We start from the raw sequence: 20427 nt of genomic DNA, 5'->3' as shown, positions 1-20427 counted from the left end.
TTTCCTTACCTGTAGTGTTTCTTCTGCTGAATAAATTATTCTATATGTTATTCTCTTTCTCTCATGATGAATTTATATGTATGATGCATCTTTAAAAGATATAAACTTAAATACTCAACACAAGTGTAGTTTTTCATCGAATTCACAATTTAAATTCATGTATAACTATCAGCAATTGAATGTATATAGAGCATATATGCACTCCAATTTTTTTATATTTTATTTGCAATACACCAAGACTGTAAGATTTACTACATACAGTGACTTTCTTCTCGTAGTACTTATCCATATTCAATATTAAAATGAACCTGCTAATCTTGTATCTTTAAGATCTTTATTGTCATCTATGTACAATCTTTCAGAGTGTCTCACCTTTAAAAGTCTTTTGAACTTAACCACAAAATGACTGCATTTCAGTGATTGTCAGTTATTACAAGTATATCAAATTTTTGCACAACTCTTTGGCATGGGGCTACAATTAAGTAACAACCTCCATAAAATAACTACAATGAAATAATGTAATTTCTCACTCTTATGTCACTTGGAGGTAGGGGTGGGAATCCACTGTCACCTCTTCATTCACAGTGTCAATCACCACATGAAATTTCTCACATATTGGTACCCTATTCTTTTCATAATTAACATTTGTACGTTTCCACTTTTTAAAATAACCCATCAGTTATATAACAATCATTTCACACCTGACCAAGCAGTACTATGGAACTCGAGTTTTTTGTACATTCTGTACAGTAATAATAAAGTAGAAAATGTTTACAGTACAAATAAATACACTTTTGTAATATTTCGATGAACTGCTTGTTATGTGTCGCTTTTCCATAGTTTTATTGTTTTATCATTTTCCAGTGCTGCTGATGCAATGATATTCTCTGTGGGATGACAAGAGGTACACAGGACGACATCTGAAAAAAAGATCATAACAGAAGTTTTCATGCTACTAAATTGGTTATACTTAAGGCAGAGCGGGTAGAATAGAAAGTGACATTACTTCCTCTAGTTCAGTGGTACATCGTCGAGTGGCGTTAGCTTTGTTTCTTGACCGCAGTTTTAAAAGTGCTATTCGAGCGAATGCAAAAGGTTTTTAAAAATAACCATTATATAAGAATTTATTATAGAGTAGTTTGTTATAATATTTTACTTATTTAAAGATGTAATATTACTACATTAACAAACTGAGTTAAATGAACATTTTTGTGGGATTATAAGGTACGCATTGACATGAAATTATAGTTTCTTTTATACACAAGAAAGAATATAACCTAATATACTGTAATAAATGAGACACTATATTTTCACCAATAGTTTTTATCTACTATTTACTGATTAGTTGCAGTTGTATCCGGTTTATTGTAATTCAGGGGAAACAAGAAACATTACGTGCAACTCAGACCTATAAATTAAGCTTCAATATTATATCTATACTAATGCAAGTTTTGATCTTTTTAGATATCTAGGTTATTTTTTTGTTTTGTAAAATTAAAATAATTTAATAGCACTGTATTAACTAGGTGTATGCTACTTATTGGAGAATATTAAATTAACTACTTTTCCATGAGATATATTACTTTCCCATATGCTCGATTAGAAACTCCTTATGATGTGGAACATCATAAACAAATGTGGCCTAATATAATTATAAACCAGATTAAGCTGTACAGTAATGGCAAAAAAAAAAAAAAATAAAAAAAAAAAAAACCGGACCGACCCTTGTAGCTGATTTCAGAGCCTTGTTCACTCCAGAGCATCGGTGCATATTCCTTGGATCCGAAACCACCTGTGCAGTTGAACAACAGCCACGCAGCTGGTTACTGTTTTCGTCTTCATTGAATGGCTCAGGTGCTTGGGGCGCGCCATTATCGTGCAAACGGCCGCAGGTTCGATTCCTGTGGCAGGCAATTTCTTTTTTAAAGTATGACAGTAATATTCATTGTCACAGCTCATGGACCTAATTTCATTTTTGTAAAACAAGATGTGGATTATTATTTGGTCTAAAAAAAATAAAGATTTATTTGGAAGATGCATCTGAACTTCCTCTAACAAAACAAAAAAAAAATATATATATATAATTTTTTTTACAAAAAATACAAAAAAATAATGAAATAAAATAGGCTATTGAACTACTAATATTTTGTCCAATAGCCTTCAGCTTCTCTGACAGCTTCTGCTCGCCTAGACATGGAATCGACGAGCCTCCGAAAATAGTCAAGATCCTAAGAGATGTCCTCCCAGGCATCAAGAACATGTTCCCAGAGCTCATCACGATTCCGAGGTGGTCTGTCTGCAATCAGTTTGCGCGTCTTTCCTTTTAGTCTGACCCACGCATTTTCGGTAACGTTCATATCAGGTGAAAGGGGAGGCAGAGCAATCTCTTCGATCTCTGGTCTCTCCGACAACCATCTCTGAACACCCATCGATTTGTGTACTGCGTAATTATCCTGCTGGAACAATAATGGTCCATCTGGATAATGTTCATGGGTGGAAGGATAAAACATGTGCTGCAAAATATGAATATACTGATCCGTGCGCAGAGTCCCATCTATCTGCTGTAGCATTCCTGCTCCATCTCGAAACATCCACCCCCAGACTTTGATGCTAATGCGCCCCTGCTTTGGAGCCACATAAGCACAACTGTGCCGCCGGCCAGCCTCGCGATAGACACGAACAGGGCCTGCATAACTAGTCGAGATCTGGGATTCACTGGTAAAGATGACTGTTCCCCAATCGACTCCATCTAGACTGTTAGCATATGCCAGGTGGTCTATGACTTGCTCCTCTGTAAGAGTTTGTTTACAAGCAGCCCTATAGTTCCTAATACCAGCAACCTTAAGGCGATTGCCAACTGTCTTACAGCCTCCAGGGAATCGAGAGGCAGTTCGTAATTGACTTGCAGACATAAAACGATTACGCTCACGAATTCGGAGCAATGCCCTGTCCTCTCTTCCCATTGAAACTCTCGGACGCTCAGATCCACAGCATCTTTCAACCCCCCCCCCCACCCCAGTTTCTAGGTATCGACAAGCCCACTTCTTCACAGTAGTTTTTGCCATTCCTAGCCTATTTACAGCCTGAGATATGGAATATCCGTCATCTAGCACAGCTGTCAGTCTGATATGTGTTTCTCTAGCAGCGGCCATTTTGAGGAGAATCTGTTCATAGTATTCTCTATAGACTACAAATTTGTGATAAGGTGTAACATAGAACGTGATTTAGTAGCGAGTTTCTCAATCCAGTGATACTTAAATTAAATTAAGAGATGTAATGGAAACATTTGTTTTCACAAGTAATGCAAATTACGTGAAATTAGTTCTAATTAAAGCTACTTGTAGGACGTAGTCTCCTTTTAAATCACTTTTTGTATGACATACTCTCAACGAACGTTGGTTCTCAAGTGATTCCGTAGCACAGTGACAACACGATAGACTGGTAACTAAGACTTTCGTGGTTCGAATCCTGCCAGGGAAGGAAACTTTTTTTTGTTCCTTATTCAAACTAATTCCCAATAATTTTCGATTGCAGCGATATTTTACTACTCAATTAACTTATTATTCCCAGAACATGAATTTTACAAGCTTATTTTCTAATGGCTTTCGAAATGGGCTACATCAGCAGTCGAAACTACAACAATTTCAATAGATACTCGCTATCTTGTGAATGCGGGCATGGTATGTGCAGTGGCTCATTTCAGGGACTTTGATTATTCCATCGGTCCAGGTTTTTTTGCCACTACTGTACATATAAAGCAGCATTATACTGTATTTTTATTTCTGAAATAACTCTTACGTTAATTACGACTGAAATGCTATTAAAAATAAAATAATTAATAATTAATAATTAAACATGTACTCGTACATTTAATGAAGTAGATGCTTGGGTTCAATTAGGAGTTCACAATTATCACTTGAATACAGCATATTTTTTAACTGGCACAAAGATTGAAAAATGTTCAGATGTAGAAAGTCTAAGGTGAACATCACAAGATAATCATTTTCTAATTCCAAAATGTCGCTCTAGAGGATCCTGGTTAAATTTTTTTTTCTGTCAGGATATATTTAAATCTGCTATCCCACAAGAATTACTATATTTCGTGAGTGCTCTGGATTGCTACTCTATAAATAATACAAGGGTTCTTTCTTAGACAAACTGTTCTTTGTATTGCCAATTACGTGTAATATATTTTCTAAAATCGTGTAATGCCAAAATCCTTTGTACAGGGCAGAGGAGGGAGTCTTTGAGTTCAGTGTATCTGCAAGGTCGTTCTTTCACCTTGTGAATTCTTTTGTACTTTCACTTCCCTCGAACTGATCATAGTTTATGCCTATAAAAAAATGTATTCATTTTGACAAACTCGCACAAAACAGCTGAAATGCTGGTCTGGCGTCATTCGCTGGAAGGAATTTCGGCCTATGTAACTAGAAAATTTCGGACATCCAGGTGTGGAGTAATGGGACATATGTACATGCACACAAGCGCAAGATTAGCTAAGGTAGTCTTCTGATTTTCAGGTGTCATGTCCAATTCTTTTTTGACATGGATATTTAATGATGTTGTATCAACTACTAGGTTATCTAGCGACGATGGAATTGGTAATAGCCGGATGGTAATTAGTAACGGTACATTGTTATGAGAAAGGATTGATGTCCTCTTGGTTGGAGACTTTCTCTTCTTATTTTTTAAGGCATCGAGGCAAGTTCGGGAAAATATGTGATATGACATCCGGTTTTGGTTGCCAGTTCTTCTGTGGACAATAAATTTATCAGCGCTTACTATCAAAACTGCAGAAAAATGAATATCACACAGATATAAGACGAGCATAGAGTTTTCTGTCTTCGTGGAATTGCTCTACACCACTTCTGAAAAACAGCCTAGTCATTGGGTGGAAAAAGAAATGTCTAACTTCCTTACTGATTATATAACCGGATTTACATCAAGAACAAAACAATTAGGCATATTACTACTCACTCACATAAAAATCACCCGAACACCACAAAAAATATCTCCTTAATTCCATAGCAGAAGTAGTTCTACGTGCTCTGTCCAGAGTATGAAGAGGAAAACTGCAGTTTAAAACGATCGTCACGCCAATGTTTTGCTCAGTTGCCGTGGCAACACCAGGGAGTCCCATTAGTCCCTTGCCGAGTTACCATACTTTCTATTCTAAATGCTCCGCTTAAAGACTAATGCCTCAAGAGTCACATAAATGTTATCTATATCTGGAGATAAATTCAAACAATACTCTACTGCTAAGCAAAACAGTTTTAAGTTTTGTATTTATTTTATACACCAAAACGAATGTAAATGGGAAATGTTCTGAATAAACACTTTAACTGATTCATTAATTTTGCTTAAATCGTTAATAAATCTTTAGATAATAAAATCTGAAATAGTAATGCTACACTAGCTCCAATCATATATAATTTATATGTACAATAAATACTAACACAGTATTGCTTGTAGTATAGTAATATACTGAGTGTTTCTGTGGTGATGTCACAAAATTTAAGGGAAGATGGAGAAGGCCAAAAGCATCCATTTGAGATAAGGAACCCTGGTTTGGAAATGCCACAGTCTAAAGTTACAAGCCAAAATCGTTGTCCGTAGGTTGCAGGAGGTATAAGTGATTTGTATTTCGACATGGTTAGTCCTCAGATACGACTGTTTAGAATGCAGTCTGTGTTTACATGTTGAAGAATGCACTTGATAAGTCTGAGTGAAATGGGGTCTACAGTTGTGGAACTTGCAGGTATGGTGTTTTTTTTTTTTTTGCGGACAAGCAAATGGAAACAGTAGGATAGCAGAAAAATCGTACTGGGTCACTTATCTACATAGAAGACATCCAGCTCATACCATGTTTCCAAGACTTTTCCAATGGTTACAGATATCAGGCCAATTTCCACCACAATTCCATGACCGAGGAGGAAGATGAATTGCACAGATTCCCAACTTTGCTATTTTTCAGTTTGTTTGTGTCAGTTTCCATACAGGCCTGGTTGCTTCGACTGTACGCGATTCATTATGCAAGTCACTTTAGTTGTGACAAGGCATATAAATTTCGTAGGGCTTCTGAAATTTGTAGTTCTCACTACCTGTTTTCTAATGTAAGGACCAGTAACTGCTGGTCTCTCTGTTTTTCAAGCTACTGAACATAGTAGGAATCAAGAGTTTCATTATACTGAAACACAATCTTAGTCAGTTTAACATGGTTCGAAGGAAATTCCTACACACTCTCAGCAAAGAGTTATGCAGAAAGTATCTACTGTACTTTAAAGACAGCAACTTGCGAATCTGACACATCAACTGAAGAGAAATATTAAAGAAATGACTGGAACTGTAGAAGAAAGAAAACCACCTCCATCTTAAGAAGAAGAGGGACCAGGAAGGTGTCAGCTCTGCGACTAGAAAAGAAATCGTTAAGTCCAAGAACAGATGTAGTGTGTGTCGTCGCTATAGGGGTGAGTGGGGGAAAGCCGCACAGGGGGTAATACCGCGCACACCAGTTTTTACTAAAAGAAAACCTTAATACGTTTTCAGTCTACTGCTGCCACATAGTGATCAGAAAGCAAAGTTCAGTAGTCGTCTGAAAACCGCCAGTCAGTCTGTATTGAGAAACTATTGTGGAAAGTTGTGTATAGTGGATCTTGCTTATAAGCTGAAGTGCCGAAAAAGGAGGTATTAAGTGAGCTGTTCGACAACTGTTATAATTATTAATTGTGTTTATTACTGTCTTTATTTGAGTGTAATTAGTTACCACTGTCACCGGGTATATACCCATTGCAGTGTGAATAAATACATACATATATACATATTATGCAACTGTGACTGATTTCATCTTTATATGGTATGTAAATCGTATTTGATAATTCGTTTACTGAAGTTGTTATTACTTTCACTCATAATTTGGTAGCCCAGGAAATGAATATATTTGTGCACATATGAGCGGGGTAATGGCGCACACACTGCGCGGTATTCCCCCCTATTGTTCTTAATGACAGCAATGTCATATTTACTCTGCTCTTGTAGATGCCAAGACATTACAAAAGAGCAACGGAGCGTAAGAATTGGACCCAAGAACAGGTAGAAACAGCTTTAAAAGTTATTGAAGAAGGTTTGAAAATAAGAAAAGCAGCCAGGCAGTATGGAATTCCGGAGTTGACATTGAGGGACCAAAGAAAGAAAAGTGCTGGAGAACGTGGTCAATCCTCCCTTGGAAGAAACCCAGTATTTAATAGGGATCAAGAAAAAGAACTTAGCCAACATATTATTAAATCGGCGAAATTGTTCTATGGAGTAACGCCACTTCAGCTGAGGTGAATAGCTTTTGAATTTGCTTCAAAAAACAATATTTCTCATACTTTCAACAGCGGAACAAAGTTAGTTGGTAAAGACTGGCTTTATTTGTACTTGAAAAGGAATCCAGATATTAGTTTAAGGCAGCCAGAGGGAACCAGCATTAACAGGATAAGTTCTTTCAATGAAGTGGAAGTGAAACTATTCTTTTTCAATCTGGAGACAATCTTTTCCAAGCATGTCTTCCCTCCTGAAAGAGTCTTCAACCAAGACGAGACAGGAATTTCCACTGTCCAAAAGAAATCTCGAAATGTCTATGATGCGAAAGGTGAGAAGAAAGTAGGTGTTGCCATTTCTGCTGAGCGAGGAAAGAACAACACAGTAGTTTGTCGTATGAATGCAGCAGGAGGATACGTTCCTCCTATGATAATTTATCCTCGGAAGAGAATGGCAGCCAACCTTCAGAAGGATTGTCCAATTGGAGCTATTTATAGTTACTCCAGTAATAGCTGGATTAACGAGACGTTATTTCTTATGTGGTTGAAGCACTTCCAACAGCACCTGAAGGCAACAGAAGACGGTCCAGTGCTCCTCGAGTGTGATAATCATGCCAGCCACATTTCACTGGAAGTCTTCAATTTCTATAGAGACAATCACATCACCATGGTGATGCTACAGCCTCATACATCCCATCGTCTTCAACCGCTCGATCTCACTTTCTTCAGGCCTCTGAAGAATGCTCTGTTCAGAGAGCATGATTTGTTTATGATCAATCATGCTCATGAACGAATCACCATGTCTGATATCGCAGGACTGTTGAACAAGGCCTATGTTAAAGTGGCAACAATGGAAAAGGCAGTCTCTGACTTCAGATCTGCAGGAATTGTACCGCTAAATCCCGAGAAATTTTCTGCTGAGGACTTTGCACCTGCTCAAGAGTTCTGTAATCTAATTGTGGAAGAAGATCAAGAAGCAGAGACTACACCTTCAACTTCAGGGTCTTCAAAACAAGCAAATGCTTCTACTGACGGAAGATTGACTTCTGGCTTCTCTCCAAATTCGTCTCATGTTGTGGAGAAAGATCCCGAAGGAGAGCCTACACCCTCAACTTCATCTCATGTGAGTGTGGCTGATATTGCACCAGTTCCGAGTCACAGTGTGAAGAATCGAGTAGAAAGAGCTAAACACAGGAAGGAGCATTCAGAAATTTTAACCAGCACACCAGTAAAGAAAAGATTAGACGAAAAAAAGGAAAAGAGAGAAGCTATGTTGAAGAAAAAGGAAATGATGAATGCAAAAAAGAAACTAAACATGAATGGAGACACAAACAAGCCTGGGAAGGGAACAGAGCAAAAGAAATCACGAAGAATTGTGCCTGAAGAAACCGATGAATCTAACTATGAAGTTATGGACTTATGCGATGATGAAATGGACAGTCTGGATGGAGAAAATGGTGACAAATATCTAGTTTGTGACGAGTTTGGACAAGAAGGGGAACTTTGGTACAGGTGTACTTCCTGTGGATATTGGTCTCATGCAGTCTGCAGTGGGTGGGATTTTCCTGACAGATATCAGTGTGACTCGTGTATGAAAAAATAACATGAACTTCTAATGAGATTAAATATACAATTATAATGGGGTATTAATAGTGAATTTTGTATTTATATTTAGTAAATAATGTTTCTGTTCATTTGCTCAATATATTGTTTTGCTTCTAGTTTAAATTTATTAAATACACTGCCCGCATTCACTCACAGGGTGGGGAATACCGCATATTTACACATTTCTCCTTACATTTAATTTATTCGCGTTTCATTCAGTTTTGAGGAATTCTGTCTATGTATATTTGATCCTAATGGATAGAGAATAGCCATATGTATGTTTTTTTTAATTTTACTTTAAATTTGTGTCGAAATCTTAGAAATTTTTGTTAAGTGCGCAGTATTCCCCCACTCTCCCTTATATGTAAAGAACATATGCAGTCAACATGCACCGCTTGTGCTAATCCTGAAGAAAGTGCTGGTAGTGATGAAGCTATATAATATATATAAGATTTGTAAGATGTACATCCTTTTTCATAGTAGACACAAAAGAATCATATGCACATTCTGGAGATTATGATGTAAGATTTGATCTTATATATTTCTTTTCTTTTCTTTTCACATTAACAATTGTAATGAATAGATTAACACTGAAATCATATTTTTATAAGTTTTGATCAATAAACAGAGAAAAGTAGCAATTTCGTGTCACAGTAGAGCTTAATGACGCATTTGACCATCTTAGTTGTTTCTTTCTTTTTTTTTAAATTAATTGTACGTACTGAATAAATTAACACTGAAATGTTTTCGTAAATTCTGACCAATAAACGTTAGTAAAAAATACCAACTGACCAATAAATGTTAGTGAAAAGTTCCAATTACATTTCATTTCATGCACACGGTTGATTAGACCATGTGTGATCCATTACATAAGCTGTACGAGTGCGATCTCTCAAGGGTTAAAGGTACAATGAGTGCCGCAGTGTAAAATTACAAAAGGAAAGATTTAAGTTGTTGCTTGTTTTACAGTTGTCTGCCAGTAAGGTGGCCAGATGTTCTCTATAAGCCAGGACAATCCTTTGCTTTGAGTCTCTGTCCCGGATTTTTTTTAAGGTGAAACAGGTCTCCAAAATGTCCCTTTTTTGTGGCAATGACTTATTGGCATAGGATTTCTGTAACAATATTTCTTATATAAGGTACTCCCACAGTCTACTGTGGTGTTGAGGTGTTTTTTTTGCAAATCTCGTGATAAAGCGTTCCAAGTGGTTAGCAACTAGAAACACTAGACTGTCCATGGTCGACTTTGGACTGTGTCGTATTTCTATCGAGTGCTAGCTCGTTGCGTATTTCACATTGATGCTTGTGAAATGTTCGTATTGATTATAATGAAAATGTTAATGGCTAAAATATAATAATTGGAATAATAATATGGGACAAGGAGGAGACGTTTGTAGTGCTATAAATTGTAGCAACAGTAAGAGAAAGAGGCCAGAGTTATCCTTTTTCCGATTTCCGAAAAATTCAGAAAGGTTCCTGGATTTCCACAAGAATGCTGTGCAGAAACAAAACTGTTAATTTGAAGTTCTTTGTGACTGTTAGAATACATTATATCCTTAAATTTCACAATGAAATGTTTCAGTCTAACCGAAAGGACATTAGATACCGGTTAAAGTTCTGTCACTTAGGCTGTTAAATTTCCAGAGAAATAAAGGTTAAGTCTACTTTTTTTTCAAAGGATATATTTTTAATTGTAGCTATTAATTTTGTTATTATTTTTATGTGTTATTTTACTAAAGATGTAGAAAAATTAAGTTTGTTTTAATGAAATTTATTGATCACGTTTTATTTTCAATTCTGGTGGGATTATTATTGCTTAGGCCTACTTTTTCCTTCAAAGGATATGTTTTTAATTATACCTGTTAATTTTGTTGTTTTTTTATTTGTTGCTTTACTAGAGACGTAGAAAAAATCTGTTACAATAAAATTTATTGATCACGTTTTATTTCCAATTCTGGTGTGATTATTATTGCTTAACCTCATCCCACTTTGTTAACTACGTAAGCATACACTACAAGTACCGGTACACGTAAGTTACTCCATTAATTCATATTTCCATTATTACTGTTGTAAAGAGAAATGCAAATTAATATTTATTGGTTTCATAGTTAATTATCACTATAATCCTGAATGAGTGAAGCTATTATAGTAAATTTCAGTTCGTTTTGCACAAACAAAAATTATATTAACTTATTTCTTGCAGGTATCTTCGAGTTTATGGTGGAATTTAATATACTTCATTAAAATAATAAATTAACTTTATGCATTTAATATTTCATTAATGGAAGGAAGGTGTTAATTTTTCCAAAAGAACACGACAACGAAAGTGTAACATATTTTGTCGGCTGCTAGGAGAGAGATCTGCGATGATGAGGCGATAGTAGCGATCCTAGTGGTGGGCAACTACCCATTTTTGCATTTTTACTACATATTGAGCTTCGCGAATGTATATAGTAGACTGTGGTACTCCTTTGTTTGATGAAAACATTAAATAATATTGACAATTGCATGGTACGAATATACCCTGCAACAGTTTGGGGTGAGGCTTGGGAAAATATGCGATTGATGTAGCCGACTATTGCTGCTCTGTGCTAAGATATGACGATGTTAACCAACTAATCATTAACTTGTACTGTTTTATACTTTTATATGAATGCCACCAACAATATTGAAAACTGCAAATGCATATGCTTCCATGAAAATGAATTCATTGCAATAGTAGCTTTGGTAGAAAACAGTCTAGTGTTCTGAACTTGTGAAATACAGTGTATTTTTTTCAACTGTAAGTAATAATACATATGAAAATAATATGTCACCACTAGAAAGAAAGTGTGTTTTTAATAGTGAACTACAGAAGAAGAAAAAAAAAATTTCTGACTCAGATCTTCGATGCAATAAGTGTTTATCCAATTTCAGTATAAGCCATGGGGATGGGGGGGGGAGGGCGGCAATCAGATGTAACACAACATAAAAACAACGAAAAACATAAAAGAATTATCTGCGCAAGTACAGTACATCTAACACCCCAATCATAAATTTTTTTTAAGTGAAAGTTTCGACAATAAAGATATGAAATTAGCAACTGTTGAAGAAGCACTCATATATCACACTTTTCAGTACAACCAATCTTTCAGATCCATGGACTGTACTTCTAAACTTATCCAATGTAATTTTGAATTAACATTTACGTGTGCCTGTAGTAAAGCTGAGACAATTGTACAAAATATTTTTTGTCATTTTCGGACTAGAATCTGGTTTATAGAAACCAAATTTTATTTCAATATTGATGGATGCATCAAATCATAATGATGTAAAAATATTTTCATTGCTTGTTAGGTGCTTTAAACCTGCTGAGGGGAATCAAGTTAAAATGCTGGATCTTAAATCTTTGCCTGTAGAAACTTCAGAAACCATTGATATATTTTTAAGTGACTGTTTGGAAGAAGAAGAAGAAGAAGAAGAAGAAGAAGAAGAAGAAGAAGAAAAAAACAAACACTCTTTGTGCAGATAATACAAACTGCTGCAATTTTGGGGGTGTATCTAGAAAGGAAGGCAACAATGTTTCACAAAACTGAAAGGAAATTTAGGGCATAACTTACTTGAGGTTGAATGTTCTACTTGTATTATTCATAATGCTATTCAGATGGCTGCTGATGCCTTTCCTATTGATACTGCAAGCATTGTTTGTAAAATATATCTTTATTTCTATGTGTATACTGTTAAGGTTGAAACTGTTGTGTGTCATTTCTTTCGTGGCCGTGCGAATTCTTTAGGTCTCGTATTTTCAAGAGAGTTGAAGCAGGTCAACGCAAGTCAGTAGCAGCGATCTCCCCCTCATGTTAACACAGGATGCAGCCACCCTCCAGGCTGCAGTGCAGAGGAGGGTGAGAAATCCGGCGCCTCGTAGTCGAAAGTCCATATGGACAAGGGAGCACGAGGAGTGCTCCAAGAAACAGAGGTTTTCGCGGGGGTTCTGACGTCATGGTGTCATAACGCTCAAACCCACGCCAAAGAGGGGGAGAAGTGGCGCGAAGCCAGAGGTGTATATAAGGCGGGCCAAATGTCCATATAGACACTTGTTTGTAGGCTAGGGAGATAGCTACCACGCACTCCCTGTCACAGACACAATTTTCATTTGACACAGCGTGCTAGTATTTCGTCGGAAGTGGTTTTCACGGCCGGCATTTTTCCATGGAACAGAAACGCATCGCCGGATCTGTCTCCGCTTCCCCGACCCAGTCTCCCTAATCAGCCTATCTCCATACCAATTTTTCTTAATTACCTCCCCCCCCTTTTTTCACCTTGTCTTTACTTCACCGTGCTCTAACCCTTTTAGAAAACATTGTCTTTTCTATCTTTGACTTCCCTCTCTGTGGACGCCCATCGCCAGCCATTTGTCAGCGGAGCTCGTTAGCAGAGAGTCTTTACTTCACCGTACTCTAACCCTTTTAGAAAACATTGTCTTCTCTATCTTCGACTTCCTTCTCTGTGGACGCCCATCGCCGGCCATTTGTCAGCGGAGCTCGTTAGCAGAGAGGTCTTTACTTCACCATGCTCAAACCCTTTTTGAAAACAATGTGTTTTCTATCCTTGAATTCCCTCTCTGTGGACGCCCATTGCCGGCCATTTGTCAGCGGAGCTCGTTAGCAGAGAGTAACCCCTCCATCTCTCGTCGGTCGTCGAATCGCGGACCCTCTGGGGGGCAGAGCTTCGATAGGCGAGAACCTCCACCACCTCTGCTTCCCGTCTCAGTTCTCCTATCCACCGTATTCGCACCCCTTTTTCGAGCAAACTCTCTCTTCAGTTTTCCCCAGACACTCCCATTTCTCCTCTCTACTCTTTTCTACGTCGATAGCCCGTTCCCTTCATACCAGCCCCTCGCTACTCTCTCTCCCTCGTCTTGTCCTCGTTTCTTCCCAGGCACTCCCGTTACCCCTCTCCAATATTCTCAGTCATAACAGCACGCCTTCAAATTTGCTTCAGCCAGCATCACAGGGCCAAAAACGACAATATTCTAGATTTTCTCAGACACTTCCGTTTCCCCTGCCCAGGAACAGGAGAAGGACACTGATTATTTCAAATAAACAACTATATCTGTATCAACGTATTTTCTTCCTACATCATCGTATAAACCCCCACCACAAATTTCGTCCTCATCTATCATTCACTCCCGTTTCCCCTCTCTCCACCTGGGATCACCCCATCATCAGCAGAAGAACGTCAACGCAGATCGAAGCACAACACCTATATCGAACACCATTCTTCCCCACACACTTCAGTTCCCCTTGTCACGTCACTCCCGTTTCCCCTCTCTAACCTGGGACAGCAGTAATCAGCAGAGGGACATCAGCAGGAGGCCGGAGCATGACAAAACCTTTTAAGAATTTTGTGAATTTGTACACCAGAAGTACAAACAAGTTTTAAGATACAGCAAAACAAGATGGCTTGTTTTACTCCCTGCTGACGAATGTCTTCTAACTATGTTTGTTTCTCTGAAATCATATTTTGAATCTCAAAATAAATGTTAATTTATCATAAAATCATTCTTTGAAAATTCTTTGTCAAAAGCATGGCTGTATTTTCTTCACAACCAAACACTCTGTAGTTCAAAGAATATAGGATCAATCAATTTCAGTTTTCGAGGTCATATCAGTTTTAAATGATTTAAAGCTAATTTAGTGTCCAAAGGTGAAGACTGCTTCCTAACATCAGCTATCAGATCAATTCTTGACAAATTGGAAAAGGGGGGGGGTTGTCATCAGAGACTGTAAAATTTAAACAGTATGTCCATACATCTGATCAAAGTGTAGCTGAATATTTAAATAAATGGATTATGCCTCTTGAGAGTTTATGGGACTTCAGTTGGGTAACACTTAAAGCAGGAATATCCCAAAGGATATACAAAAGACTCAAGACTTCATTCGCGAAGTGGCTCCAGCTATCATAGATGATAGTGGTCTATATGAGTATGCGTATTGCAGAACATAACACCAAAAATACTGGAAAAATGGAAGTTGAAAAGAACATCAACTAGTGACTGTTGGATAGAAATTATTTCACATTTAATGTGAACAATGTGCTTTTTTTTTATCCAATTTTCTTAAAATATTGCAATTTTTTCACTGTTTATCTGAACTAACATCTTCGCTTAATGAGTGTTTTCTTACATGAATGGTTTATAAACAAGTGACAAAGAAAGAATGCTCTTTCCATGCGAACTTTGAAAGCTATGTTCATTAATAACGTGAACTTCAACCACATGTGTCAACTTTTATAAAATGCTTTGTGATAAAAAGCACTTACTAAAGAAGATCCATTCATCAGAAAAATATCCATGAATGCTACTTTAATTCCAAAGGACTGTTTGGTGAATTGAATACTACTACATAATGTAAGTTACACAGTTTTTGTTAATCTATTTATTAGTTTCCAAACCTAAGTATTTATGACTAAACAATTTTTAAAATATCCGCATTTTGCTGTCACCTTTTGTCGAGGAAAATATTAAAATGTTCCGTTTTGTTGTTTTAAAAATATGGTCATCTTACTTCCAATCAGTTCATATTTTCTTTAAAAGCAACAGTAAGTGCTGCAGTGTAAAAATATAAAAGGAAAGGTTTAAATTACTGCTTGTTTTATACTTGCCTTCCAATCACTTCATACTTCCTTTAAAAGCAACAATGAATGAATCAGTAGCTAAAAATATATCGGTAAAATTTTTAATTACTTTTAGTTTTTATATATACCTTTCTTGCAGTTTTCGTTGCACCAGTTGTTGCACAAAGTAGCCAGTAACATGCCAAAATTCAGTGTGCTTTTATGCAGTAAATTGCAAAATTATGCCAATACATTTGTATCTGACATATTTTCAACTGATCCGTATTCAATGGCAATAACGAGTCGACAATCAGAGTCTGCATTCGACTTATGTAACACTTTCTTTGATGCCAGAATACCTGAAATGGATGCTAGAATACGGAAACTAGAAAATCCTACATTAAGGCAGTTTTTGGAAAATATACCAACGAATTTGTGCCTGGTTAGTAACTACCATTAGATCCTTTTTTGGGAGAGGAATCAATGAAACTGTTCCCGCTTACAACAGTATCTGTAAAAGGTTAACAGTTCAACTGTCTTGCAGTTATTCATCAATTCATTAATGCTAATGTGACCTGATGAAATGCAGCACAATGTATTACTATTCTTCAATGATATCGCACCTTTTATGAAAAAGGCTTTAAAAGTGCTATTTCCAAACATGCTTCATATTGCCTGTGTAGAACATAATTTCCCCAGGGTGTCAGAAGAGGTAATTTGTTTGTTTTTTGGATGTCAACAAATTGAATTCCAGCATTAATCCAGGATTGCTTGCACTGTTAGATAGAATCTAAAAATTTGTGCTTTTCTGTCATTACTTTGTTACTGTTTCAGATGTGGAACTGTTGCTTCAACAATGGTTTCATCCATGCCTCTATTTTCATTGTTGAAATTATCGTACCCAAAGCCTATTGGCAGCATTGTTATTGAAGTGGTGCACCAAGTTAGATATTATCTAACACGTGAGTTACTGCATTAGTCTTTTGTGAATATCAGTTTAGTGGTGGCAAATTATTATTTGTATCTGTCACATCTTGAACATACACAGCCTTCAACTTAAGACGCAACCCTAGTCACGGCAGGTGGGCGAGCATTTGGCCGGTCTCTATAGTGGGAAAACCCAGCAGTGTTGGGTGGCGGCAGACAGGGAGGAAGATGGGTAGGCTGGTCTCTCAAGTGGGAAAACCCAGCAGTGTTGTGTGACCCGACATGCAATTAGTGTTAGTTTTTCTTCTGTAAGATGTGTACGTGTTTGGTCACTTTTAGTTTTCATTTAACATGTTTGGTGAACTGTGCTCTGTTTAAATTTAAATTGATCACGGTGTTTACCACTGATCAGGGAGTGTTTTTACTTTTGACATATGCGAAGAAAAAATCCTACAAAAGTTGTCATTGTAAATTTCGTCAATTCCCTGATGCAACTGTCCCAAATAAGGCCACGATTTCAAGACTGTTCAGGAAATTTTGTATCACTAGTTCAGTTTTAGACAGGTAGAAAAATAAGAGATGCATTGTACTAACAGAGGAAAAGCTTGATGATATCGGAGCACTTTTAGAGGAGAGTCCAAAAAAATCTATCTCGTATGTAGCTGCATAGAGATCATTTTGAACACCTTATGTCTTAAGGTAAGGAAATAAACACCACTCAATTAATTTTACAGAAGATAAACTAACACTACATATGGATATAGAAAGAATGCATTATGTCCTTTAGTAGTTCAATTACAGCTCAACGCCGCTAGGAGTTACCTCTTGAGAGTACGGCCTGCCTGCCAGTACCTGGGTTGCATCGTAAGTTGAAGGTGCTGTAGAACATTGGTATTTTATTCTTCTTTTGTATAATTTATGTTGAAAGTAAATATACTCGTTGTTGCATCTATGCCTCAAATGCTAGTGTGTCGGTCTTCCATCCAGATGGCCCGGGTTCGATCCCTAGCTAGGTTGTGATGGAATTTGTGGCAGACAAAAGAGACGGTTTTTTTTTTTGGGATACTTCAGTTTCCATCATACCACCAATTCTTCACCACACCCTCATTTCATCTATCATCTGCAATAGCAAAAATAGGCTGGAATGAAGTCTTTGGGGGCAGTATGGGTTTTCGATGCTGATATAAAAGCTTGGGACTCCATGCCCATGGGTCTTATCAGACTACTCATCTGAGTCATTCCACGTCAAATCACACAAAATTATACAAATTTTGACCTTCATATTTCTGATTGCGTTTATATTTTTTTTACCAACTCTATGGGTCTAATAAACCAACAAGTGTATTTTTATTTCCTCCTAAGTCCACATGTTTTTAAAATATTACATGTTAAAATTCGTTAAAAATGTCGCACAATGCAACATTTAAAGCGTCATATTTCTGACGATACTGATGTTAAAATTTTTTTGAAAAAAAAAAAAAAAAATGCATTTAAAAGCTTAAAGTACTGCCTTTTATTAAATATTTACTAACTAATTTTAATATAATTATTACAAATATTTTTTTATAATTCAATTTTTAAAAGTTATATATCAATGTGAAATAGCCCCATTAAAAATCTAAAAAAATTCTTACTAGGTGCACTGAAGTATTCTTAATAATTCCACAAAAAATCAGAATGGGATCTCCAATAGTTTAATGGAAATTTAATTACTTACGACACAATGTGTAGCGGTTGGTGCAGCAGCAGTGGACAGGAAGCGTTAAAGCGCGCTGGGAGGTTTATCAGCGCTGGATGATTGACTGAACATTGCAACATTACACGCAGTACGGATAAAGTCACTCGAGGAAACGCTGCTAATTTACTTATTATGATATCTTCAAATATTTGTACATTATGCTTTTTAAATGTTTCTTTTCATTCACACTTTAAATTTTCATTCGCCTACCTTCTTTCTTGAAAGAAAATTGTTTTACTAAATCTACAGTTTTTGACAACGGAATGAAAGAATGTAATTTTAATGTACTAGTTATTGGTTTTTGATTACGGTATCTGGCCTGCAAATTTTCAGTGTGGTTTTTGTGCTTATTCAATGGACAAAATATAAATGACACTTTAGAAACGTTTTTTGTGACCAATCAAACAGTTTTTTTTATGTTGTTATAGGATCTTGTATAGGTTGGCTCTCGTGGCAAGTTTTTTAACAGTTTCTCCAATGCCATCACATGGACCTTTACCATGCGACGTTGCAAAGAAGTGTCATTCAGCACTAATTCCATAATCGTCTTCATGTAAGCAATTATTTTTAAAATTCTTTTTATTATTATTATTATGAACTTGATCCATTGGAAAAGTAGATGATTTTTTTCATATCGTTGAATTCTTGCTTTAAGAAATTGATTGCTTCGGATTGAAAAAAGTGAAAGGGATCGGTGTCATGTTTCATGGTTTCTGAGACGACAATACTTTTGTGACGAATTTCTGATTCTCCTTTGAAATATACTACAAAGGATGTATTGTGGCTTGGCATATGTTCCAATGCACACCTTGTATTGAATCTTGTATTACAAATGAATAATATTCAGAAAAGTCTGCAATAACTATGTAATTTTAAGGTTGTACATTTCTTTGCATTCCGTCAAAAATAAAATATGGCTGACTTTTGAAGGGATGACGGTGCATCTTCTACATGAAAAACTTTACATGCTAGGGAGCCTTTTACTTTTTGAAACTTTTCACGGGGGTATCGTTTTTGTTGTAGCTTTCTTTTCTTGATAGTGGATTCTATTGACATCAAACTCTTGTTTAATTCCTCAATATTACTGATTTCTAGCACTGTATCCATAGAACTGCTAGAAGAAGAACTGGGATAATCATTTTCTCTGTCCGCACTTTCATTTGATTCATGTTTACTAATATCACAAGAACTACCGGCTTCACATATAATTTCACTTGACCTATCCGGAAACTGATTGATTTTTACACATATCACATATTTGCACGTTCAAAGACTCCTTTAAATTGAGCTTTATCAATTAGTCGCGACTTACGCGTCTTAGTGTACTTTTCTTTTTAAAAGCGTGATTAGGAAGGTAAATGGATTTAAACACTTGTTATATATTACGCAATCTTTACCATCACTCATGTTGTATAGAAGTCACGTCACTCCGTGAAATTCAAACCCAAACTGATTATATTTCTCTTCTATATTTTGTCTCCTGCCATCTGTTTACTGCCATAAAGTTTACTGCCTTACACAGCCTTGCTATAATCAAACATTTGGCTATATTACAGTATAAGCATTCAGCACTGTGAAGGGCTTCCCCTCTTAGCTGAATGACAATAAAATAACATTAGATAAGATATTTATTGTTCCTTAAGGTATTTATCATTTGATGATTAGTATGGTGACATCAGATGCAACGGGGGATTTCGTGAAACTTTCCCCGGGCAGCCTTCTAGCCTATGGCTGCAAGCAGTTCATTAGCTGGGCATCGCGAGTGCGTGCATGCCTCCGGAAAATAAATTGTTACAAATGTATGGGTGCCGATCCCATATTTATAAATGCAGTAGTTTACAGATAATACATCAGCGAACAAGTCTATATTTTTTCAGATTTTTAACTTGGCTATTTAATATAATCATTTTGCTTTGAAAAGGAAATGATTAAAACAATAGGCCAAATTTTAAATTTATTTGTGATAGGCCTAAAGTAATAAAAAGTGTTGTATTTCGTCTTTCAAATGTGCCAAACCGCAAATCTCAATTATATGTAGACACAGAGTTCCAAGTGAGTTTATGTAACAGTGCGCGCATAATTTGCGTAACTTCAAATAGTCATAACTACAGAAATAATTAATAATTGTGAAAATAAAACAATACGGGTCTCCTTATTTGATTTCTGGAATTCATGAAAAAAAATTCGACCATTTCCGAGAAGGTCGTGTTTTATTGCTGTGCGATTTGACGTGGAATGACACATCTGTGAAGTGGGATCTGGCTC

The 20427-nt window shown here is 36.5% G+C and overlaps 1 protein-coding gene across 5 annotated transcripts in view; it reads right to left on the bottom strand.

The window, feature by feature from the left end:
* Positions 1-317: 317 nt before the first annotated feature.
* wds (WD repeat-containing protein wds) overlaps positions 318-20427 on the bottom strand; it is a 64787-nt gene continuing 44677 nt past the window's right edge. For 4 of the 5 annotated variants that reach the window (XM_069820808.1, XM_069820805.1, XM_069820806.1 and 1 more), the window contains one exon: positions 318-920. In XM_069820808.1, the coding sequence (XP_069676909.1) occupies positions 843-920 (78 nt within the window). In that variant the 3' untranslated portion in view covers positions 318-842. Of the gene's footprint in view, positions 921-1723; positions 18729-20427 lie in introns of those variants that run through there. The other variant, XR_011331271.1, reaches the window with a different exon arrangement.

The sequence above is a fragment of the Periplaneta americana genome, chromosome 3 (genome assembly GCF_040183065.1).
Source record: "Periplaneta americana isolate PAMFEO1 chromosome 3, P.americana_PAMFEO1_priV1, whole genome shotgun sequence".
Lineage (NCBI taxonomy): Eukaryota > Metazoa > Arthropoda > Insecta > Blattodea > Blattidae > Periplaneta > Periplaneta americana.
This window is presented reverse-complemented; position numbering and strand designations above follow the sequence as displayed.